The sequence below is a fragment of the Gallinula chloropus genome (genome assembly GCF_964237585.1).
Source record: "Gallinula chloropus genome assembly, chromosome: 18".
NCBI classification, from domain to species: Eukaryota; Metazoa; Chordata; class Aves; order Gruiformes; family Rallidae; genus Gallinula; species Gallinula chloropus.
The window spans coordinates 6,874,894-6,898,712 of NC_140103.1; the positions used below are offsets into that span (position 1 = coordinate 6,874,894).

The 23,819-nt window shown below is 49.2% G+C and overlaps 1 protein-coding gene across 1 annotated transcript; it reads left to right on the plus strand.

The window, feature by feature from the left end:
• Positions 1 to 13,312: 13,312 nt before the first annotated feature.
• On the plus strand, positions 13,313 to 22,292 carry SLC25A25 (solute carrier family 25 member 25). Its single transcript, XM_084272517.1, has 10 exons — positions 13,313 to 13,553; positions 16,049 to 16,175; positions 16,263 to 16,350; positions 17,140 to 17,251; positions 17,974 to 18,132; positions 18,871 to 19,023; positions 19,141 to 19,248; positions 19,482 to 19,649; positions 20,078 to 20,228; positions 20,645 to 22,292. The coding sequence occupies exons 1-10, from the start codon at positions 13,395 to 13,397 to the stop codon at positions 20,827 to 20,829; spliced, it is 1,410 nt and encodes a 469-aa protein (XP_084128643.1). The 5' UTR covers positions 13,313 to 13,394; the 3' UTR covers positions 20,830 to 22,292.
• The last annotated feature ends 1,527 nt before the right edge of the window (positions 22,293 to 23,819 follow it).

The window sequence follows — 23,819 nt, forward strand, 5'->3', positions numbered from 1 at the left end:
CATAAAAAAGTTTAATCTTATTTCTGATCAATACCTTCTGTCATGACATCATTTAATTCTTCTTTCAGACTCTGACTTTGGAATGCTCTGAATTACACTGTGCACAGTACACCAAGATCCTCTGTGTAAGGGCTGGAGGAAGCAGGGAATCTTTGGTGTGATGCTTTCACCTGTTTTCCACCCAGTCACTTGGAAGAGGGGGACCTGAGGTTTTTGTTGCTTTACAGAAGTCTGTTTATGGTAAAAAGGCCAAAATTCTGATCCTGTTCTGTAACACAGACTGAATTCTCTCTCCAAACCTATGTATGTTTAGATACATCTTTATGGCTTGTGTGTCTCGAATCCTCCTGGGCAGCTGTGGTTTCTTGAGCGAGGCTGTCAAAACTCCTTGTGAAGGGTTGAGCAACACAAGGTGGTATTGCACAGGTGGAGCTGCATTACAGTCTACAATCCCAGTTGATACCCTTCTGCTGAAGGGCATTTGCCAACAGCTTCTCAACCACCCCTCTCCTGACTGATCCCAAAGGACAAATGCAGATTCCCAGACCCGGTGTAACACCAGGTGACTCCGCTGTCAGTAACATGGCAGTGACTGAGCACCTTTATCTATAATGTGCATTATTAAACCAGTGAGCGGAACAGATGTTTGCAGGTGTGTGGGGAGCAGAGGTCTGTTCCTTCTCTCTGTAGATGAAGTGTGTGGTTTGAGGAAGAGCCTGTTCTCATGCACTGGGGAAATCTGGTGCAAGAGCAGAACTGTAGGTCAGTGATTCAATTGCAGTCCAAGCTTGTGGTCAGTGGATGAGCTGGTGTGAATTCAGAGTTCTGTTACCATCACTCAGTTAGGCATGCCAAAGACACAAAACTCTCTGTAATCAGTCAAATGAGTTCTTGACAGCCACAGCAAAGGCTTTGAGAAGAAATACAGGGATTGGCTTCGGCACAAGCACATTACTCAGCATGGCATGGGTTGTTAATAGCCTTGGCCAGCAGCCTCCTAAAGCAAGAGGGGTTTGCTCGACTGAAGGGTATGCTGTGGGAGTGGATGTTGGGGTGCTGCTGGCATGCTGGCTGCCTTTGTCCCTCTGCTTGGACCCAGAGGCCTTATGGGGATGGCAGGAGGAGGGGGATGCTGGAGACCAGGGAATCTCGCATCACGACGGGGAAAGTCTTTACTCAGACTTGGTCTCTGGTCATCAGACCTGCCTTAGTGTGATTAATGGATTAAACTGGGCAGTGCATGTCCACTCCTTCAGAGGGTCAGATTGGAAGTGAGTTCTTAGATGTGTTCTTACACAAGAGAAACTTGCTCTTGTGTAAGTTTACCTTGCCTATAAACAAACAATTGTGGATGAAGCAAGTATTGCTTTGTGTTCGTGTTCATACAGGACCAGGTATATAACAGAGATGCAGCCTTGCAATGTTCTTCCAGGTTCATTTTCTGTCCTACCTTGCAGCAGACTGGAGAAGGCTGGTGGGTCTTCGGTTTGTTTAGCTGGCCCTGTGTGCTGTTTGCAGAGTGATAATGAAGGATACAGGCTGACCTTTGTGCGATGCAGGTGCAACTGTGACTGCAGCATGTCAGTTTGAAATGTCAGCGTGGTTGCACGACAGCCTCTCCTGCAGAAGGGCATCCTGCGTGTCCAGGACGGTGCTGTTTCCAGCAGGATGGTGTGTTCTGAACTCGGTTGTGAAGTGAATTCCTGTACAGTCCCCAGAGCTGTAGTGAACCGAAACAACAAAACTGATCCAGAGCAACTGGTTGTGCCTGTGTAGGGGGGGGGTTGGTCTTTCTGTGGGGCATTATTTAGAGACCAGGGCTAGATGCCTTGATAAGTAGTGGAAAATGTTTCTTTATCCTCATCTGTAGCATTAGTCAGAGCACTGAGACAAGTGCAGGTAAAAAAACCCCTGGACCTCACTATGTGTATTGTTTCTTTTGATTGATTTAATTTTTTTTTTAAAGCAGCAAAACCTTTGATAAATCTAGCTGAATATTCAGCAGAACCCTTAAATGCTTGATTAAGTGTTAATAAAATGACATCAAAGCCATAATAAGGACTTGGTCTCATGTTTGAGTGCCCTACAAAGCAGGGATGCTGTAGTTCTGTGCTCCCTGTTGCATATATTGCAACATGATACATTGCTGGGAGGAGGAGAAGGAATTTTTTTTTTCTTTCAGGTCTACTTGTAGCAAACAGTTAATGAGTCTTTGTTCTTGTTCATGTCCTATTGCTATATTTGTCCCTCTGAATGTGGGACATGAGCGCACGCTAATGATGCTCCAGCCTTTGTCTCCGTTGGAGGAGCATAGCTGTGATAACTGGTGTCAACATAAAGGCAACAGCGATGTCTTAGATTTTCTAAGTTATGTGCAGCGAGCTGCAGGGAAGCTTCTGGCAGCTGCAGTGGCTTACAGCAGAGAATTCTGCTCTAAGAGAAATTGTTGAAATTTTTAGATGGTGAGTTCCTCGGAAAGACCAAGCTGTTTGGTATGTGAATCTGCAGCCTTTAGCCTGAGGAGAGCAGGGCTGTGGGAGAGCGAGCCTGGGCCTGGCCTGCCGCAGGGGCATAATTTCTCACTAGCTCTTCTCCTAGCTCACAGATCGTTAGGAGTTGAAGGGACCTCAAAAGCTCGTCTAGTCCAACCCCCTGCCGGAGCAGGATCACCCAGACTAAATCACACAGGAACACATCCAGGTTTGAATGTCTCCAGGAAAGGAGACTCCACATTCTCTCCAAGCCTGTCCCAGGGCTCTGTCACCCTCACAGTTAAAAGTTCCTCCTTATATTCACATGGAACTTCCTCTGCTCCAGCTGCACCCGCTGCCCGTTGTCCTATTGCTGCCATCCCTGAGCAGAGCCTGGCTCCAGCCTCGTGATTCTCACCCTTTACATGTTTATAAACATTTATGAGGTCCCCCCTCAGAGAAGCTGACTTTCTGATTTCTGGGTACAAGGGATGCCCTTTCTCTTGGTCAATCCCAGGTTCTTCTTGTGATAAAACATGACCTCAGTGGAACTCTCTGTTCTGGGCAGTGGCTGCGGCTTTCCCCCTCCCTGGCCGTCTCTCTGTATTGGCACTGCCCCCTGGGGTGCCTTAATGTCAGCTGGAATAGCTCATTCCTTCTGCCACGGTTCCTATAACAAGGGCATCTGGACTCCTTTTGTGCCATTCAGTGGTGGATGCTGTGGCTCCCTATGTTAATGTGGTTGAATGTTTAAGCAGCAGCAGCCAAGATGTTTAGGTTTTAGGGCTTGGTGCAGTAAGCACCACACAGGGTTAACTTTGGCTTTCTGAAAAGTGGGAAGTACTAACATGTTCATCTTTTGGAAATTACATTTGAAAAGATAAGAGGTAATTGACAGTCATGGGTTGGGGGGGAGGGTGGTGTCCCCGTGGGTGGGCTGGGTGCTATCTTTGGGTGGCACACATGTAGGCAGCGTTCCTCGGGGTGCTTCCAGGAGAGCTCCCAAAGGAGATGAGTCACCCCTGATTCCTGCGGGGTCACCTAAGGAACCGGAGACGACGACCGACCGCAGCGGCAGCTCTTCCTGCGCCAGAAGAGGAGAAGGGTCATTGCTCTGAGCACAGCTCCCCTCCCTCTGCCCCCCTTTCTTTTCGCCCTCCCTCCTGCATTTTTTACGTGTTAGCTAGCTGTCTGGTGGTGAGGCTCACATTCTTGCTGGAAAACGCTATGCATTTACTCAGAAGGCTTCTAGAAGCCATCTTAAAGCACAGAGTTTGTGCCTGGTACTGCTGGGCTGGAGGGGCAAGTGCCCGGCTGTAACCTGGAGGTTCAGACTTGGCAGGTACGGAGATGTGGCCGGTGTGACGTGGATGAAGGGGATACAAGATACCGCGGGTTTGCAGCTTGAAACAACCTCCCTCTGACAGCTTGCAGCACCAGGAAAATACTGTTTTAATTAAGCAAAGCCTGTGACACTCTTGCTCTTTTCTGTCTCCTTTGTCTCCATTTGGCTAGGTTACACAACGTTACTGCCGGCTTCTCCTCTGGCTATCTACTGACTCTCCGTTTTGGCGGTGTAGGACTCTGAGGCCAGCTGCCACAGGCGCCTTCTGTCCCCAGGGACCGGTGTGCTGGCCAAGAATCAGCTTTCAGATCAGTCCCAGCATTTTTCTGCCTTCAAAATCCTGGGCTTGTTTCATGGAAACGGCTGGAATCGGAGGGCTGGCTGTCTCCTAACAAAGCCTAGGTTGGGAACGCTGTTTGGTAGTGGCCTAGGTGTTCGCTTGTGATTGCTAGAAAAAGCAAATCTTTGTTCCTCCCCTGTTCCTTTGTGTCCCTGTTCAGGCTAGACTCGCTGTATTTACTGCCTCTTAACGTGTGAGTGATGGGCTTTGTGGCGCTCTTGGTAAGGTAATGCAAAATAGGTTCCTACGAATTCCCTGTAGGAGAGCAGTTGCCTTGCCTCTGGCTATAATCATCTTGCCATTACTGGGTTTATTATTCTGACCTAATAAAATTCCCCACTTGGTAAAAGAATTTTTGATTTCCCCCCCCCACCCCGTAAATATGATTAGAAAAGCCTGTTTGTTCTCCAGGAGCTGCACGGTGGCACAGTTCCTCTGCGGTTTCCTTTAGTGAGGACAAAGGCCAAGGAAGCATTGCTGCCTTTCTGCTTTAATTGCACCCCAGGCGTGCAATCTCTTGCACAAATTATTAGTTTACTGTGCAATCCCTGTGTGAACAAAGGAAGATGGGGTCCCTGCCATGCAGAGCAACTGTGAGACCTCACATTGGGTGACACGAGTCACTTTAGTGGGTCCCTGTGAGTAGCAGCCCAGCACTAAGGGACCACTGAGGACAAACCCAAAGTCCTTCTTGGGTGGTTTGCCCCCCTGTATTGTGGCCTGTAGCTCTGTTGCGATGGTGCCAGGCTGCCTGCTGTCACAGCGGGTGGCTCTCATGCCCTTTCCACAGGCAGTCATGCTTTTCTGGACCCCTTCCATGAGTAGCCCCAACTGGTTACCTCGGCAGAAAGCACTCTGATGTTCAGCTGGGTTAATGAGGTTATTGGCACGGGAGCAAGGTGAGTGCAGAGCTGATCTGGATGTGTGAGACAAGATCTTTTAGCAGCAGTAAGCTTCAGATCAGTTCACAGCTGCTTGTGAGGTGACACCCTCAGGCTCATAGAAGCTGATCTGGAAGAGCTATGCCCGGTTCAGAAAACCTGCTTAGCTCCCTGCTTTGGCAGGGGGGTTGGACCCGATGATCTCCTGAGGTCCCTTCCAACCCCTATGATTCTGTGATTCTTCCTCTAGCTGGAAAGTGTGTGAAACTTTCAAATGTCATCTTAAAGGACCTGATCGCTGCATCTTAGAAAGTAGTTTAACTTCTGTGCTTGTAGTTGTGATGACTGGCAGCAGATCAAGGTAATTGAGGCATGACAAAAATTCCTCACCATCCACTGCCTGTGCCTGGGCTTCTGAGTACATCCCAACTAAACCTGGACTGTGCCGTTCCTTAGAGAGGGACAGGGCTTTCCTCCACCCCAGCCCCAGTGCTGCTGCCTCTGAATTTTGTAACTTTTTTTCTGTTTTGTTAACTTTTTTGTACATGTCAAGTTTTAAGGTAAAAAACTTTGTTGTGTACTGTATGTGGACACTAATTAAACAGCATTTTTTCCTTCTATAGTAATTCTGAAATGTATTTGCAGAAGAATCCTTTATTTAATGTGATGTCATCTACGTACTTGTCTCTTGCTTCTTCCATTACTCAGGTTGGCTAAAGGAATTCAACACGAGCACGTTATTAAGTGGGATGTTGAATATTCTGCCTCTCAAATCTGTTTGCAAATTGGCTGCTTAGAGCTTGTGGTCCTTCCAGGTTTTGGATTGCGTTTTCATATCTAATGTCTGTGAAGCAAAAGTTTCCTGCAGGCTGTTGCTCTCGGAAGTTGAAAGCTGAAAACAGAGGTTCTCTGCTCATGGTGCCTCTGTGTGTAGGGAGCCTTGGCTGATTGAAGCTGGAGTCTGTGCTTATTTATCCTGCACGTTAGAATCCTGGACCGTTCTCTCAGAGCACAGTCACTGTACTTTGGGAAGTGAGGCATGCAGTGCCCTCTGTCTGTAGATGCCAAAGGCAGACAAGAATCTAGGACTACCAACTAGGTTGTTGGTACTTTGAAATGGGAAATGAGCCCTGAGTGTCTCCAGCTGATGTTGTGCCAGATGCATTGCTCAGATCACCGAGGTGGGTTGACTTCTGGCACTGTCCTGGTCAGGAGGCCGAGAGCCCTGGCCTTGTGGCTGGGACCAAGCAACTGCTGCTCTGGGAGCAGTGGGAAATGTGGGGTTTCTTGCTGAAATTCATGGGCTGTTGTGTGTTCTGTGCTTACATATTGGTGTGTGCTCCTGGTCCTGCTCTGGCTAATTCTGCCCGTGGCTATACAGCTACAGGCTCCTGCAGCAGAACTCGGCCTGCCTGACTGATGGGCAGTAGTTTAACCACAGCGTTATTAGGTCTTGCATAGATGAATAGCCATAAGTGCTGTGTGAGCGTGTCGCTGTGTTGCGCCGAAAGCCAAATGGCAGCAGCACAATGCAGCACCGAGTGACGGATGAGACTATAATAGACCAGGGAGAGAGGGTGCAGTTAGAGGTTAATTCAGCCATGGCTGGTGAAAGCCGGCTTCTCTCCGGAGAACCATCTGCTGCTCTAACAAAGAGCTGCCTCCGGAGCTGCTGAGCCCCAGAAGCGGGTATGTACACACCTCGGACCATCCTATGCTGCCGAATCATGTCTGAGCTGTGGGTTCTGTGCTCTGGATGGCTGCCCTGCCTGCCCTCCCTGCCCTGCACCTGCCCGATGGAGCTGGCAGGCGCGCTCCTCTGCGGGGTGCCTCCCGCGCCGAGGGCGCGCTCCCGCCTGGCTGCGCGCGCTGCCTTGCTCCGGAGCACCGCAGTGTTGGGAGCCAGGATTGGCTGGGCACTGCTGCAGTGGGGACGCAGCCTGGGTGTTCAGCCTCGCTTGCTCGTCTGATGTGCCGTTAGGATGAGCCGGGATGCGCGGGTTAATTGGCAGCTCTGAGAAGCTTCTCTCAGAGAGGTTCATTTTTAGCTTTCCTCTTAGGCGCAGCGTCTCGGCTTCTCTGTCCAAGCAGTCTCCAGCATCTCGGCTTCTCCGTGCCAGGAGTCTTGTGCTTTGTCTGTTGCCATCAGATTTCTGAGGCTCTGGTACAATGAGCTGCTTGTCAGGCCACGCACGACTGCAGTAGCAGCAATTTCAAAAGGCAGGAAGCGTCCGCAGGAGCGGTCTGTAAAGAATCTGAGCCCGTGGAGTTGCTGGGTTGAACCTCCCTTTGGCTGCCGTGCTGATTCCCGTCTCGGGGGTGCTTGGTAGTGCAGTCACATCATCCTTGGCAGCCGGCAGCTCCTGAGTGCGCAGGGTTTCCCTGCCTGGGACGCTCTCTGGAGCAGCAATGCTGCAGACCCTTTGGCATTTTCTGTCTAGCTTCCTTCCCAGGGCCATATGCCAAGGTCCTGCAGATGAAAAAGAGGATGAGGCCAGAAACACCACCCCACTTCCAGGCCCCGGGGAGAAAGGGCCAAAGATGTTGGGGAAGCCACAGGACAGAGGGACTGATCCCACTGAAAGGAGACCAACTATCCTACTGGTGGTTGGACCCGCAGAGCATTTTCCAAAGGTAACGGGATATCCAGGGGCCTGACGAGGGGTTGGCGAACACGACAGCTGAGTGTGGGGTCTTCCGGGAGTAGGGGTGTTGCAGGTGGAGTGTGCGAGTAGCTGGGGGTGTATGTGTGTGTGTGTTTGGGAAGGGGGGAGTGGAACAGCAAAAGGGAGCAGAGTTCAGGGTGTTTGCTTGCTACAGGGGAAATATGGGGTGGGGGTGGGAATGACTGAAGGAGGAAAGAGGTGATCTAACCTTCTGTAGTGTTCCAAGAGGGAGGGGGGGAAATGCTGTTTAGGGGCGAGGGGGAGTACAGGCATCTCGAAGGTTCCTGGGCAAACTGTAAGAAGCATGACTGAGAGGGCAGGGAAGGATAATGCAGGTTAGTGGCGGGTCCCACCCCTGCGTGGGAAACCAGCAGAGCATCTCATAGATCCTAAAATGTTCTGGAGTCAGTCTCTGGTAATTCAGCAATGCCTCGGGAAGCTAACGTGTTTGGAGCAAATGAGTAACCAGCTCTGATACCTGAATGGCACAGCCCGGAAGAGAGAGGGAAGCTGGTCCCTTGGGAGCGGGTGGCAATAGGGAGAGACTAAAGTCTGCAAGAGGATGGGAACTTCCCGAGGGGGGGGGGTGTGGTGTGGGAGAATGGGGAGGTGGTGGGTGACACAGTTGGTGGAGAATAACCGGTGAGGCTTTGTCTGGGGGCAGGCGAACAAAAGCTGCTTAGTTCAGTGCCTCTGCTCCGGGTGTAGTGCTGGCTGGCTGCAGTTCTGGCTTATTTTTGTTGCAGGGGAATGCTGTCTGTCTGTCCTGAGGATGGTGCAGTCAGCTCTGACTATATGTGGTTTAAGACCAAGGGTGTGACCTGGCATCAGGAGAGAAGGAGTCAGGAAAAGCCCCCGTGAGTGGTGGGAGTTGGGGTCGTGTCGAAGGGCTGCAGCAGGGCTACTAGGGCTGCGTGACTTGCAGGATCCAGCTCGGTTGGCAGGGGATCGGGTGTGGTGGTGGCTGTAAGCTTTCTCTCTAAAACGTGGATACACACACACACACACAAACAGGTTCAGGTTGTAGAGGGGATGTATGTCCTTTCTGCCTCCGTTTTGAATGGAAATGGGCATTTCACGTTCTGGGGAGGAGAAGCCACACCCTGCTTGAATCAGACTGAAAAATCTGCAGGGACTTTGCCTTCGTCCCTCCTGTTAGCAGTTGGCGCTCAACATCCTCTGCAAAAAGAGGAGCTTGTGGGTTTTGAGGAGGACTTTTGTGCATAGAGGTTGAAGAAGGACAGAGGCTCAGAACTGAAGGGGGTTGTGATGAAAACCTTGAAAGCATCAGGCTGAAAATCTCTGGTGTCTTACAAGGAACAATGGTCCCTCAGTCTGGGAGAGTCCATCTGTTCACACCTGCAAATGAAGCTTTCTCTTGAGACCTGATACCCATCTCCTCTTTCCTGTGTGACCCTGGGAAGTTTGGCAGTGCAGGAACCCTAAAATTGCCTAATGGAGAAGCACCCAAAGGATAAAGATGTTGTAAAATGGAGTTGTTATGGGTTAAGAAGTAACTGCCCATCTGCTATAAGGTTGTGAGTGTGTAATTTTAGCCTGCCCTGATTGTAAAGTAAAACACAGTGTAAAGCTCTTCTGTTGAGGATTATGCAGATATGTTTTTACCTTGCAGTTCAGGACAGCTAATGCTGCAGCCAGCCTGACGGACAGCAACTTGTTAAGCTGCAAGGACTTGTCCGTGGTTGATCAGATATCTGTGCTCTTAATTACCTGCCTGAAGGAGAAGTGTTGCAAAAAGTCTAGTACAGCCTTAGGGGTAGATTATGAACCACTGGGAGCAAACAGCATTGTTTGGTGTATAAAGAAAAATGTGTGGGACACGTGGCTTTTGTTCTCTGCCACTGAATGTCTTTGACCTTGGGAGAAGTCTCTTGGCTGGGATGCCACTCGGTGGTGTAAAACCTCCTGCAACTGTGTGTCTGCTCAAACCACACAGAACTTCATGCCTGGCACTCGGATTCCTGTAAGGAATTTGTATGTATGGATAAATTTGACCTGAGGTACTTCCTAGCTTTGGCTTATGAATCTTCACGTTGCAGTTGGCGTGTTTCTGCTGGGATCCTTGCTTGAAAGTAACAATTGCAACCTGAGGCTGTCTCTACAAATGTGGGAGGAAAAAACACCCTGGTTGCAGATGCGATGTGTTGGCCCCTGGGTTTATGTACACAGGAGAGAGGTATGATCTGCCCCTGATGTCATCATCTGGACTTGTAACTTTGGATCTGTGTGTTGTCAGTGGAACAGGTCACCTTTCCTGGTTACCTTTATGTCAAATACCATGGAGTGTTGTCTGCCTTCCCCGGTCTCTATCCTTCCTCTTGCACAGTCTTGGCTGCCTGCAGCTCTTTGCTCTGCTGGGGTCTCTTAAATGATTAACCCACTTCCTTCATCCACTTCACGCTCTTTGTTTGTGCTTTGTGAGGACTTTCTGTACTGCACAATTAATTATAAGCTAGTTTCCAGAAATTAAAAAATACCAAGTCAGCAGGACCTAGTGAAAACTTGGGGCAGTAGCAGTTCTCTCTCCAGCCCACGGTGTTCTTGCCCAGAAAGCTCTTTGCCTGGGGAGGAGGACATTAGCTATGTGGCTGTGACGTTCCCTGGCACTTGATATTTTTAGAGACTTACTTTTTTAGCAAAGTAAATTCCAAATTAAACAGCATACTTTCCTGCTCCTTGTATGGCTGCATCTTCCCATTCTTTGGGAGGTACCTTCTGGAGCTGATGTAGTAAACTGGTGATAGAACGGATGCCTAGAAGAGTACAAATGACTTGGAAAGGTTAGCGCTGGAATGGCAGGGTTACCAGTTGAAACTGGTAACTCCTGAAGCATTTAAATAAGAACTGAATCCTATAAATAAAACAGAGAATGAGTTTGCAGCTTCCCTGATGGCAAGAAAAGTGAGCTTTCTGTGGATGGCAGATGGATCATCTAGTGACCCTTCAGTGCAGGAGGGTGTGAGCTAGGCTGGCTTTGCATTGACCAGAGGTACGTAGGTCCAGCTCGGGCTTCATTCGCAGCAGTGATGGTTGGTGGATGGATGAAATATCAGGGAGGAGTGACTTGAAAGGACTGACTTTATTTGGAGCTCTGTGCCCTGTCCTTGGTTTAATCAGGAATAGCTAGTGCTAATGAAGGATATACTGTCCATAGCTCAGGCTGAAGCCCTAGTACAGACACATGACAGGCTGTATGTGCTGGGACTTGGGCGATGACCCCATACCGGTCGTGTTCCAGCAGCACTGATCCCTGCAGCTTTGGAGAGCTGTCTTGCTTTTGAGTACTTCCAGGTTTACCAGCATTATTCTGGGTGAAATCTAAAGTCCCGTTAATGCCTCTTTAAGTTTCCTTTGTCATTATAGCTAGAATTGCTGGTATAAACTTCATTTGTAATCTATCTTTCCATCTTAGCTCACTGTCCTGTAATTAATACCTTGCTTAAAATCCGCTTTCTTAACTTCCTTGCCTTTCTCCTTTCCTCTGACGTAGGCAGTAGGGCTTTTTTTCCTAAAATGTGCAGATTTTCCCTTTTGTCTCTGGCTGCCAACTCTAGATGGAGTTTATTAGGAAAATCTGCATCATGTTGGCATAGCAACCGAGCTGCCAAAGCAGCTATAATAGTGATGCTTGGCAACTCGTGGGAAGGACTCTGGAGGATCTCAAGGCTTGGTGGGGTGATTCTGGGCTGCATTTATTCCCTTACTACTGGGATTCAGGCCGCTGGAAGTGTTTGCTTTTGGCTGGTGATGCGTAGCGTTAGGGTGCTGCTTGCAGTGAGACCGTGCTGGGTGGGAAGGTTGGGGCGTGCTGTTGGCGTGCATGGAGTGAGCTGCTGCAGCTGATCTTTAAGAGGATCTGGAGCCCCTGAGAAGATCCTGTTTCCATGCTGAGAGACGTCAGCAGGGAGTAGGTTAAGCCTGGTTAGGTAACAGCAGCAGTGCCATGGTAGGTGAGGTGATGGGGGAGGGCGTAGGAAACCGTTGTAGGTCACGATTCTCAAGGGTACCGAATTGCTGCGAGTCGTGAGGTATTAAAAAAAATAAAAATCCTTGAAATAAAGCCCTGGGTTAAATATTCCCAGTTTGTGTGATTGACATGAAGCTCCACAAAGACCTTCTTACAGACCTTGGCCTCTGTTTAAATCTGTGGAACAAAATAACCTGGTTAAAGATGTAAAGGCCCCTTGTGCATTAGGCTCTGAGGAGAGGAAGGCTTCTTGGACTTTGCACCGGCCAGGAGGTCTGTTTCAGCAGAGCAAACACAAGAGAATGTGGCCGTGGCCGCAGTGCTGGGGAAGGCTGTTTGCTGGGCCAGTCTAAACCAGTCTGGCAAACTTGCTGTGTTACTTCACAGAGCAGCAGGATTCTGGTGTTTTGGTTACGGGTCGTGGGCTTCTGCATCATCCTTGTGTGATAGCTTCTCTTTGACTCTTAACTCTTTTAATATCCATGTCAGCAATCAGTAATTCCTCATTGAGCAGATTGCTTCCTGTTGCACTTCTCTACTCTGGCTGTCGAGCTGGGTGTTATCCCATACATCAAACTCCACTCAATGCTCAGACGCCTGTCATTATACCTGCACTGAATGATGCATGTGCCACGCTCCCTCCTCGGCCTGCCCTGCTCCCGATGAAAGCTCGGGAACCTGCTTACAAAGCGGTTAAATTGTCAATGGTAGAAACTGGAAAGTGTTGTTCTGCCCTGGCTGCTTCTCATTATAGGGTGTATCCAGCTGCTGGGGTTAATTGTAGTTAGGAGAGGAAGAAAAACCAGTAACCTGTTGTAATAGCTGCATGGATGCTTAGCTAGGAGGCTTTGAAGGAACTGGGTCTGTTCTGAAGCTTGCCCTGGTTTTGCTGGTTCTCTGGGTACCCAGCACAATGGCAAAGCCCCTCCGCAGGCTTTATTGCTGCCTGTATTAGTAACTCCTGCGTGCTGCCAAGGAGACATTGGTATGCAGGGGTTGCCTGCTCCTAGCTGCCACAAGTGGTTTTGGGAGGACTTCAGCCAAAGCTTAGCGACTGTGGCATGGCGAAGTAACCTTATAGAAGTGGCTTTTGTTTAAGCTAGATATCCCAAAAGTGTATGAAAGCAGTAAGTGGGTGGCATCTTGCACTTGCTGTGCTTTAGAGGAAGAATTTTGGGAAAAGATAGACATGGAGAGTCATGGAGAGTCCTCCTGTGTTACATGGTGGGAGAGGTTATGATCAAGGCTGGTCCCTACTGTGCTGTGCATGTAAATCCCTGGAATGGTGAGCACAGGATCAGAAAGGACCGATTGGATGTAAGGAACAGTGAGTGAGCATCTCAGATGTTGGCCAAAGCCTCTTGGGTGAAAAGAAGCAGCTGGTAAGAGTTAACTTGCATTGAGCGCGTGATGTAAGGTCTTTCTAGTGGGAGCCTAGTGTTACAGGAGGCAGCTAACACGCCTCCTCCTCCGATCTGCTGGCAGCTGGGTGGGACTGTACAGCCACCGCTTCCCTTTTAAGTAGAAGGGCAGGGCTTGAACAGCCAATCCCACCAGAGCCGGCTTTGCTCATAGGCATGTGTCATAAGACTCGCTGGCATTTCCTTTCCACTACGTACTGAAATTACCTCGAGGGAATCAGTCAGTTTTACTTCCCTTCCCGGTGGGTCTGAGCAGGGCAGCCGCGTCTCCGGCTCAGAAAGATGCTCTGCCTCTGCCTGTATGTGCCGGTGTTCGGGGAGACGCAGACGGAGTTTGAATACTTTGAGTCGAAGGGTCTGCCTGCTGAGCTCAAATCCATCTTCCGACTCAGCCTCTTCATTCCTTCCCAGGAGTTCTCCACCTACCGCCAGTGGAAGCAGGTATGGCCCCGAGGGGGGAAAGAGTGGGAGCCAGCTAGCTGTGGAGGGGTGGTCTCCAGCACCCCGGGTGGCTGGTTAGAGGGGGGACAAGTTCAAGACTGCTGTGTCGTAACGGCTGGGAACGGGATGGACGTGTTTCTCTTGCCTCGTGGCAGGGGTAGCTGAAGCAGGGTGGACTCTTTTCTTTCTGATTCCCCTGGCTCGAATCTGATGAGATCTCGGTGCCCCTAAGAGTGTTTAGTTTAAACCAGCTGATTTACGAAAAGTTAAGTAGAAAAAAGATGTTCTCTGAATTCCTCTGCTGTAACCGGTGTGCTCAAATCAGTTTCACATCCTCTTCCTTTTCCTTTCCCGAACACCCTTCCTCCTGCCCCCGCCACCCCCCTCCCCTGACCGGAGCCCTGTAATCTGGTGTCAGCTCAGGCTGATGCAGGTCTTGCCCCGGTGAAGGTGAGCGGGTTTGTGCTGTGAGCTGGAGATGGGCTTGGTGGCGGTGAGTGGGCTGAGCTGGGGGAGGTTGTGCAAGAGCCTTTCCCTTGGCCACGGAAGGGAGATGCCCTGAATCTGCGGAGAGCTCTGACTGTATCTCAGCCCTCGCCTTCAGCTTGCTGCTGCTGCTGTGATTTTCGTGACTGGGCTGCCAAACAGCTGATGATTGACAGCAAAGCTGGGTGGGCATTTCTAGCTTTGTGTGGACACACAAACAGGGAGTGTAAGATGTGTGGGGTCCCGAAGCGTGCCGCAGGCACGGTGTGTTGTGTGGGTGACCATAGAAACGTCTGCAGCCGGTGTAGCTGTTAACAAGAGGTTCTGTCTACAGAGATTTCGTATTTGCTGCTAAAGGCAGAGCGCTGCAGGCAGGTACTTGTCTGTATCTCTGGAGGAGATGCTGGGAGCTCGGCTTTCTCACCCTTCACACGTGTTGTGGGTTAGTGTTTGACAGGCTCACAGCGTTTCTGCTCTGTGATCCTGGAGGAAGGTGACTAGTGGGCAGGCACGGTGCTGCACTCTTTGATCGCTCATCACATACCTCTGTGGCTGCTGGGGCTGTGCTGAGGGGACAGGAGCAGTTGCATGGTCACTTCTCTCTTACAGTGTCTCCAAATTATTAGTGCCTGCCAACTGGTTGGGGATTGCCAATCAGAGGGAAGCCCTGATTCAGCTGTTGAAGGCCAACCTGCTGACAGGCGAGGGGTGTTGGTCTATCTTTAGCACACAAGTTGAATGTGGGGTCATATCTGAACTTTACAACAGTCATATGATAAATTGCAGGTTAAGAATACTGGGCACTCCTCAAAGGTCAGGGCAGCTGTGACAGCTATCTTATTTAAGGTGCATAAATTATTAGGAACAATCCTTGTAGTGTGAGGGCTGCAGTGACAGCGCTTGGTGGGGTGTGAAAAATTAATTAGTGAAGTATTTAGTACTGAAGTCCTGTAAAATGACATTGACATGAAGACTTGAGGCTTACAGAGGGGACTGGTGAAGAGATACCACAGTAGCTCAGGTTTGCCTGTTGTCTCCGAAGCTTAAATACTGAACAGAGTAGCGGTGAACAGTGTGTTCGATCTTCGCTCCATCCTCCTCAACAACCCACCTGCCCTTGGCACAAGTGTTACGAGAACTACAACAAAACTAGGTGGTGCCGTAGACTGAATCACACACCTTGTAGTGCTGCCGACTGATTCATGTTGTAAAAGACTTCCAGGCTGTCAAAGGCAGGTGACTGAACAAGAAGGGGAACGGGAACTTCCTGAGCCACATTCTTGCAGTCCAGAGATCACCTCTCCTGTCAACAAGTATCCACGTGTGTTTAGATAGGACAGTCCATATGCTGTTGCCCCATGCAATGAGCTAATTAGTCGTTTACCTTGTCCTAGATGTCTGGCACAGAGTCAGATCTTGATTTTAGGTTTGTCCTACTGAGAACCTTTTCTTATTCTGTGTGTATCCCATGGAAACTCGTGTAATTAAAGCGCATCGCTCCAGGATGCCTAGACCAGTTCATAGGGGGGTTTAGCTCTGGCTGTGTCCATTAGAGCTGGGCAGGCTTTTTCTGGTTGGAGTTAGTTATCGCCAGAGGGAGCTGACTTCTCTAAGGATTGCAGCAAGCATGAAATTCCTTCTCCTGTTCAGGCTTTTTTTTTATTACTTGGAGGTTTTATGATTCACTCATGTGAATCTGTTGCCTCACACTTGGCTCAAGAACCTTCATGAGGACTGAGATTAGACATGTGATAGTAACAGAATATTCCTGGTAAAAGCATGAGGTGTTTCATCTGTGTAACAAACTTGGGGAAACAGTTGTGTAGAATCAGGTGACTCTTCTACACTACTGCTTTGCTCAAATTTCTTTGAGGAATCTTCATAGTTCTGTTGACTGCTTTCTGGAGGAAAAGTCAGTGTCCCACAGGAAATTATGTATGGTGGAAGAAGGGGCAGACCTGTCTGCATGAACAAAGGGACTGACAGGTTTTGATTTGTTTTCTGAACAGAAAATTGTGAAGGCTGGAGACAAGGACCTGGATGGACAGCTGGATTTTGAAGAATTTGTTCACTATCTCCAAGATCATGAAAAGAAGCTGAGGCTGGTCTTCAAGAGTTTGGACAAGAAGAATGATGGTAAACACCATTCTGATGTTTGTGAACATACTAGTGCATGTGCTAGCTTGTAACAGGTGTACTTGAGCTCCCTGGCTCTCTTTGCAGGCCGCATTGATGCCCAGGAGATTGTACAGTCTCTTCGTGACCTGGGAGTCAAGATCTCAGAACAGCAGGCTGAGAAGATACTGAAGAGGTGAGGATCCAGCTGGCTCTGCTTTACTGCTAAGGGGTTAGAAGGACATGTAGGGATATCAAACCCATCTGCTCTTTCTACCCTGTAAATGCTTCTCAGAGACTTCAGCTCCTCCCTTTTTTGCCTTTTGCTCTTCTGTTTTCTTTATTTCTTGTTTTTCCTCCATTGATTGACACTTATAACATCGTGGTGCATTATGGAGAGCTCATAATCTCTTCTCTTGCTGACCTGCTGTGGGGTAGTTCTTTCACCCCAGCTGACTTGCATCCCTGTCTGGTTGTCCTGCTGCCCGGAGCTTGCTGCTTTGGAGAGGGACTGTGCAGTTGCTCTTTGGAAATGCTGAGTGCTTTATGCATGTGGCACTAACATGTTAACAACCACTTATTTGTGCTGTTTTTTTCCTCTCTTTCCTCTGCTACCTCCCCTCTGTGTGTTTGCCTGTGTGTCAGAATAAGGACGGGACACTTCTGGGGTCCTGTCACCTAGTAAGTATTATTTTCCCTTCAGTGTCAGTTATTTTGGCCTAAGTTTGGTAGGAGGGGGTGCAGCTATTCCTGTGGGTCAGTTAAAGGGGAGAGAGAGGGTAGGAAAAAGGGAGCCCACTTCTACCTCTCTTCAGTGTTTGGTGAACACAAGGTTTCCTAGCTTTGTCTTGTGTCTCTTTAGAGCCTTTCAGTAGCTGCTTTTGCAAAGCTTTTTTTGGCGTGGGCCTGAATAATCAAAGGGAAGGGGAGGGAGAATTTGTCACCTGGTGGGAGTCTGTACTCATCTAATGATAAATCTTTTTAGCATGGATAAAAATGGGACGATGACAATTGATTGGAATGAGTGGCGAGACTATCACCTGCTGCACCCAGTGGAGAACATTCCTGAAATCATCCTGTACTGGAAGCACTCCACGGTGAGAAACGGCTCCTCTGTAACAGATCCTGCTGCTCAGTCAGTCCTGACCCCTGGGAGCTGCTATCTGCAGTCCCCATCTTTCTCTCCATGGCTCAGTAGATGCCTTGTAGCCCTAGGAGCCCAGTCGCTTCCTGTCCCAGCCTGTTATCTTGCCACCTATCACTGGCTTGGCTTCTGAAGCCTCTGGCATAGGTGATAACAGCTGCACGAGGATGAAGGTGTTCCCTTGGCTTGCACCACTGAGAACTCATACCAGTGACCAGTCCCTGCTGGTTCAGGACCTGTTAAGACTGGAAACTGATCTGACAGGCAGCCGTCCCTCCTGGAGACATTTCAGCGTGTGTAAATAGCATGTAATGAGATGAAACTGGCTGCGAGCTCAGAAGGTTCCAGAGAGGTCCAGCTCTTTTGCCGTGCAGCTGCCTGCAGTGGGTCGTTTTGTTCCTTACTCTGATCCACCATGGTGCTTTAATGCAGACAAATGTTCAGCAGCTGCCAGCTCCTTAGACAGAAATCTCTAACTGGGACCGTTACCCTTGTGATGTGCTGCAGCAGCAGCAGTTCCTGTGGCCAGACACGTCAGTTAATGGCTGTAGATAAGCTGCTGACTTGGAATAAGCCTCTCTAGCACTTCAGCACTTTGTGCTGATAAAGAGCCATAAAGCTTTGTCAAGATCACCAGCTGATGAAACGTTTCTCAACACCTTATGCTTCTTGCAGATCTTTGATGTTGGAGAGAATTTGACCGTCCCTGACGAGTTCACAGTGGAAGAGAGGCAGACAGGGATGTGGTGGAGACACCTGGTTGCAGGTGGAGGTGCAGGTGCCGTGTCCAGAACCTGCACGGCTCCCTTGGACCGCTTGAAAGTGCTCATGCAGGTATGATAGAGCGATTCTGGTTTGTTTGAATACCCAGGCAGATTCCTTTAACATTCTTGCAAAGAGATGCCTTGGAGATGATAGTAGTGGAGTACAGCACTCTGGTGAGGACCAATCTCATCGCTCCTATATTGGTTATTTCTAAAAGCTTTTTAGATTCTTTGGATAATCAAAGTTGTATTAAAATGTTATTCTTCATTGCCTAGAAAAAAATACAGAGACATGTGACAACTATCAATAGTGAGAGCCTTGGGGTTTAGAGCTTGGGTTTTGGTGAAACAACAAGGTCAAGCCCTGTGTTCCCCTGAGAGATCCTAAGGTCATGAGAGATGACGTGGATGTGGTGGTCAGCTGGCAGAGCTGGTACTCGGTATTATCAGTGTTAGAAAGAGGTTGCAAGATCTTGATTTTAGCCTGCTTTGTCACTGTACCTGCTCTGGAGCCAGCAGAGAAGTTTACCCTGATCCCGAGCTAGGTACAGGAGTTGCCTATTTAACCTTTCCTCCCATTCCAGTGGGAGATATCGATTAGACTCATTAGTTAACATTAGACTTCACAAAAAAGAAGAGAAAAGAAGCTTGCTTTCCTATTGTAGAAGTTATTTGGAAGGGATTAAAGCCTTGGCAAACCTCTGGGTAAATAGAAAAGCGCCCTTTTGTCCCTGGATTACAGAAAAACGTAGCGCTGGCGTAATCAGGACTGGAACTAATCCAAGCCCGTGCTCTCTCTCTCCCCCAGGTCCATGCCTCCCGCAGCAACAACATGTGCATCGTTGGCGGTTTTACTCAGATGATCCGAGAGGGGGGACCAAGGTCACTGTGGCGAGGGAATGGCATCAACGTGCTGAAGATTGCACCGGAATCTGCCATTAAGTTCATGGCCTACGAGCAAGTGAGTAAAAGGGCGCAGAGAAATGGGGCAGCAGAAGGGTTTGCGGAAGAAGCAAGCTGCAAGGGAAAGAGGCTGAGATGAGTCCTTGAGCCTCAATGTCTCCTTTGGCTTCCACAGATCAAGCGGTTCATTGGTACCGACCAAGAAATGCTGAGGATTCACGAGCGGCTGTTAGCTGGTTCTCTGGCTGGGGCCATTGCACAGAGCAGCATCTACCCGATGGAGGTGAGGCAGGTGGCTGACCCTCGGGCTGGGAGGGTGTGTGGCAAGGTCCTGAGGGGCAAATACGTGGGTAGAACACTACCTCTGCGATAGCTTAATGAGTTCTCAGAGGTGATACCAGGTAATGCTGGTCATGTGATGCCTGCTGTAGTCCTGCCCATCCTAAGAGTGATGTTATGTTTTTTCTGCTCTTGATTCTCCTGTAGGTCTTCATGGTGTTTGTTCTTGTCTTGTAGGTTCTGAAAACACGGATGGCTCTGAGGAAGACAGGGCAATATTCAGGCATGTTGGATTGTGCCAAAAACATCCTCTCGAAGGAAGGAATGGCTGCCTTCTACAAAGGCTACATCCCCAATATGCTGGGAATCATTCCATATGCTGGCATTGACCTGGCAGTCTATGAGGTATGGAGCCTTTAACCCTTTGTAGAGCTGTGCTGCTCGTGTAGCTTTCATTGCTGTCTCACATGTCAGTTACTGCAGGAGTTTGAGTAATTTTTCAAAGCTTTCCTGATCAGCCTTAAGGGGCACAAAAGGATTTTTAGCCAGAAATGGCCTAAATGATAATTCAGTACAGTGATTCTCCTTTCCTAGTCAACATCATGTACTGTCTCTTACCTGCCCTTTTTTTAATGAGAAAGTTGTGGCAGAAGATTTCAAGGAGGGTTTATTTTTTTGCCTGGGCACTACAGTAGCTCCAACAGCTTTGAGAAGCCTGAAGCTTCTGGCTGAATTTGTACACAGTGTTCTGGGCGTTTCTGGTAGATCTTTTCTGTAATGTGATAGTCTCCTGGTTGCCTCCTCACTGCTAACATCTTGCTTGTTCCTTCCAGACACTAAAAAACGCCTGGTTGCAGCGCTATGCTGTCAACAGTGCTGACCCTGGAGTTTTTGTCCTGCTGGCTTGTGGCACCATCTCCAGTACCTGTGGACAGCTTGCCAGTTACCCACTGGCCCTCGTGAGGACACGTATGCAGGCCCAAGGTGAGAACTTCTGGGAACGGTGGGATCTTCTGTCATGGTCTCTGAGCAGGTTAAAGGTCCTCTGGAGCAAACATTGCGACAACAGCTTTAGCTGGCCTGTGCAGCAGAGCAGTGGGCTGTTTGCCATGCTGTAAGAGGACAGTGGACTTTGTGCTGCCCTTAGTGTCTGGGGCTGAGCACCTCCAGGACAGAGGGTCTGTTTTGCTCACATCAGGAGCTTTGTGCTGACAGCATCTGCAGAGTGGTCTGGGGAAATGGGTGTGACATGCAGTGTGGCTGAGAATTTAGATGCTGGCCTCAGTGAAGCACCTTTGCTCTGTGGACATGAATCAGAACTGCTCTTTGGGACAGGTGTTACCTTAAAAATGTTATTGCCACGTAGGCTGAGTTATTGATTGTGGCTTTCCCTCTTGCAGCTTCAGTGGAGGGTGCTCCCGAAGTGACGATGAGGGGACTGTTTAAGCACATTCTGAAGACAGAGGGAGCCTTTGGCCTTTATCGGGGTCTGGCACCAAACTTCATGAAGGTGATCCCAGCTGTGAGCATCAGCTACGTGGTTTATGAGAACTTGAAGATGACTCTGGGTGTGCAGTCACGGTGACCAGGAGATGCTGAGGACTTTGAACTCTGAAATCTTGGGGTGCGATCCCAAGACGTATAGCCATCTCTCATTCTGTGAATGTGTTGACACTAAGCTGACTAAGCAAAGCTGTGAAAACTCGGATAGTTTGTGAGTCAGTAAGGGAGAGGGGAGGATCTGGTGTCCTTTGCCATCTTGCTACTCAGAGCTCCACGTAAACCATCACGTGGTCCTTTTTTGTTGGGCCTTTTGGGATACTGGGAGGGGAACTCCCAGGAGAATCTTTAGGCACAAGCTGCTGAGGTCTGTTTCCAGCAGCATGGCAGAGTAGCAGAGGCTGGAGTAACAGCTCTTCTTTCAGCGTGTTGCCTGTACAGAGCTGTTTGCCTGCAGATGAGCACCTTCTGACTTGCTGAAAGAGCTTCTTTTTCCATTCAGAGAGCTGCTTTTTCCATTCAGTTGTTCAACTTCCTACCCATCGTTTCAATTTGTACAAACCTCGTGTAGGAGCTGCTGCCACACCAGGCTTGTTCTTATGTTTACATATATTCCTTTGGGTAGGAGACATTCATGTTCTGCTTCCAAGACTTGACATGAAATGTAACTTTTGAACTATACTGGTTTTGAGGGCTGGTGGGCAGTGGTTTGTCCAGTCAGGCTGAAGGTTGCTTAGGCCAGCCTGATGAAGAATTAGGATTATTTATTTTTTATAGGTTTAAGTGTGTCTCATAAACCCACTAACAAGATGCACTTACTAACAGAAGCAGCAGACTAGAGCCTGCACGCCTGTATCCTTTGCATGCCGGGATTGGCTTGTGTTATACTCAGCAGGGGCTTGGAAGGGGCAAGGCAGGAGAGCCCCGGGTGGACCGGCACCTCGATGCATGGCTTTAGTGAACAAAAGACAATTATTTCACAGCTCCTGTGCAGTTGTGCTCCCAGCACGACATGAGAGCCCCTGTGCAGCGTTGCATGGACCTCTGAATTCCATTCTGCCTGGTGCCGAGGATAGCTGGTGGACCTTTTCCAAACCCCGTGCCTACGCTGCTATCTATCTCTTTAGACCTCGTTGTAGATCGATGTTCAGGTTTGCATTAGCAGGATGGAGTCCCCAAGTCAGGAGAATGGATGTTTGTTGGGGGAGAGGGCGTTAGGGAGAGGGGCTGGTTGTCACTGGGAGAGGTGAGCTTTCAGTCCTGAAGATGTGCTTGCTTTTCTTTCAAAGGGTGCTTTTCACAAGGCTAAGGGAAAGAGATGGCTTTAAAATTTCTCTGGCTGCACTATGTGCTACTTGATTTGATAGGATCTGGCTTCTGAGGCCAGGGAGATCCTCATCCACCTTTTTGTTTTGGGCAAAACGGACCAGCGTTGCATTCCACTGTTTTACTGCTTAAAGCATATTTATTTTGTATTTATTTGAACAGAGTTGTGTCAGACTATTTTTATAGACTTGTTTAAATGTTGTTACTGTGCTCGTGTTTTTCTCCTGGTTTCAAAAGTTCTCTATCTGTTCTCTCACATCGCACAGCTGAGTCGTGGGAAGGGCTGCGAGGGTCCCTCATGTACCTTCCCTTTGGGGCTCCAGCTGCCTTTCCCATGTCTGGGGGTGTTGCTGGAGGACCTCAGCACAGAGAAATTTTGTAGCAAGAAGCCATAGGAGCGAAGGGAGGTGGTGAGGAAGCAGTACCGTGGGAGGAGGGGAGAAGGGTGCACAGTGAGGCTCGCCTTACTTCGGAATCGCCTCTGTGCACGGCTGAAGGGTGGCTGAAGTCGGGAAGTAGAAGGTCTGAGTATGTTGGGTGTCACAATGGCTACTTGAGAGCGATCTTGGGGAGTTATTTTGGTGAGGGGGGGAGGGGAGAAATCTCAGGGACTGATGAAAATACAAGTTTCCAGTGAGATGGAAGGAAACTTGCACTTGGAGATGGGCTCTGGGGCTGGATCAGCAGAGCCTCCTGCCGTACCGGTGCTCTTGGTGTGCAACCCACGCTGCGGGGAAGCGCCTGGGAGATGGGAGCAGGATTTCCCAGCACTCAGCAGCTGATCCTTTGGCTGACAACGTTGTGATGGTTCTTGGAGAGTCTTCCAGGTGAGGCTCTGCCTTGACCAGCTGGTGCTGTCAGTACTTACCCACGAGGAAATCTAACCTCGACTCTTGATATGATTTTTTTCCCACCCCCCACTTCTTGAGACCTGTCACACATTCTGCAGTGGCTCCTTCCTACCAATGTGGCCTAACGGGAATACGAATATCAGAATGCAAAAATCAATGCAAAATGACAACCATCTTTGTAGCTGTAACCACAGATTGTTATAATGCAAATCTAACTCGGATTCTTCATGTAGGGAACAGTCTGCTAATAAAGGTCTGTCAAAGAGATCCCACTGTCTGCGTCTCCTTCTTGGCGTGCTTTAGTAGTGCTGTTTGTGGCTGGACTCTTCCTGAGATGATTCTCCCTGGGGATGATGCTCTCTGTGGGGAGTCAGTCCCTAAGGGCAAAACCAGCAAACCTGAGACCAAGGCTGATGGTTGCAATGTTGGGGATGTTCAGGTACCGTTCCCTGTCTCTGGGGTGTCAGCTGAACCCCTCTCATCTGTGTGATATCTGTAATTTGCTTTGAATAAGTGAGTTTCCCTGAAAAGCTGGAAACTCAGCACTTGGGTTATGCCCTTGAAGGAACCTGGTGTGTGGGGTTTTAAAAAGAAAGGCTTTGTGCAGCTCTTTTCTTAAACAAGGAGCCATCCAGGAGCTATCCTTGGAGGTCACCTGGGAACCAGAGCAGGTAGTGTGAGTGGTCTCCTGTTTGGTTAACAAAACTTGCTGCAGGGGCTGGGCTGGGTTTGTTGGTTCCTTACACCTCTGATTTGTGATTCAAGGGTGGGATTTTTTAGCTATAACTCTGCTCACAAAGTCTGGGTCCTTGTAATCCGAACTGCAGCTTTGGTTGCCTGAGACACTCAGGGGCGTGCTGGACTGTGGTGCCCAAAGCTGCCGGCAGCATCCCCTGCC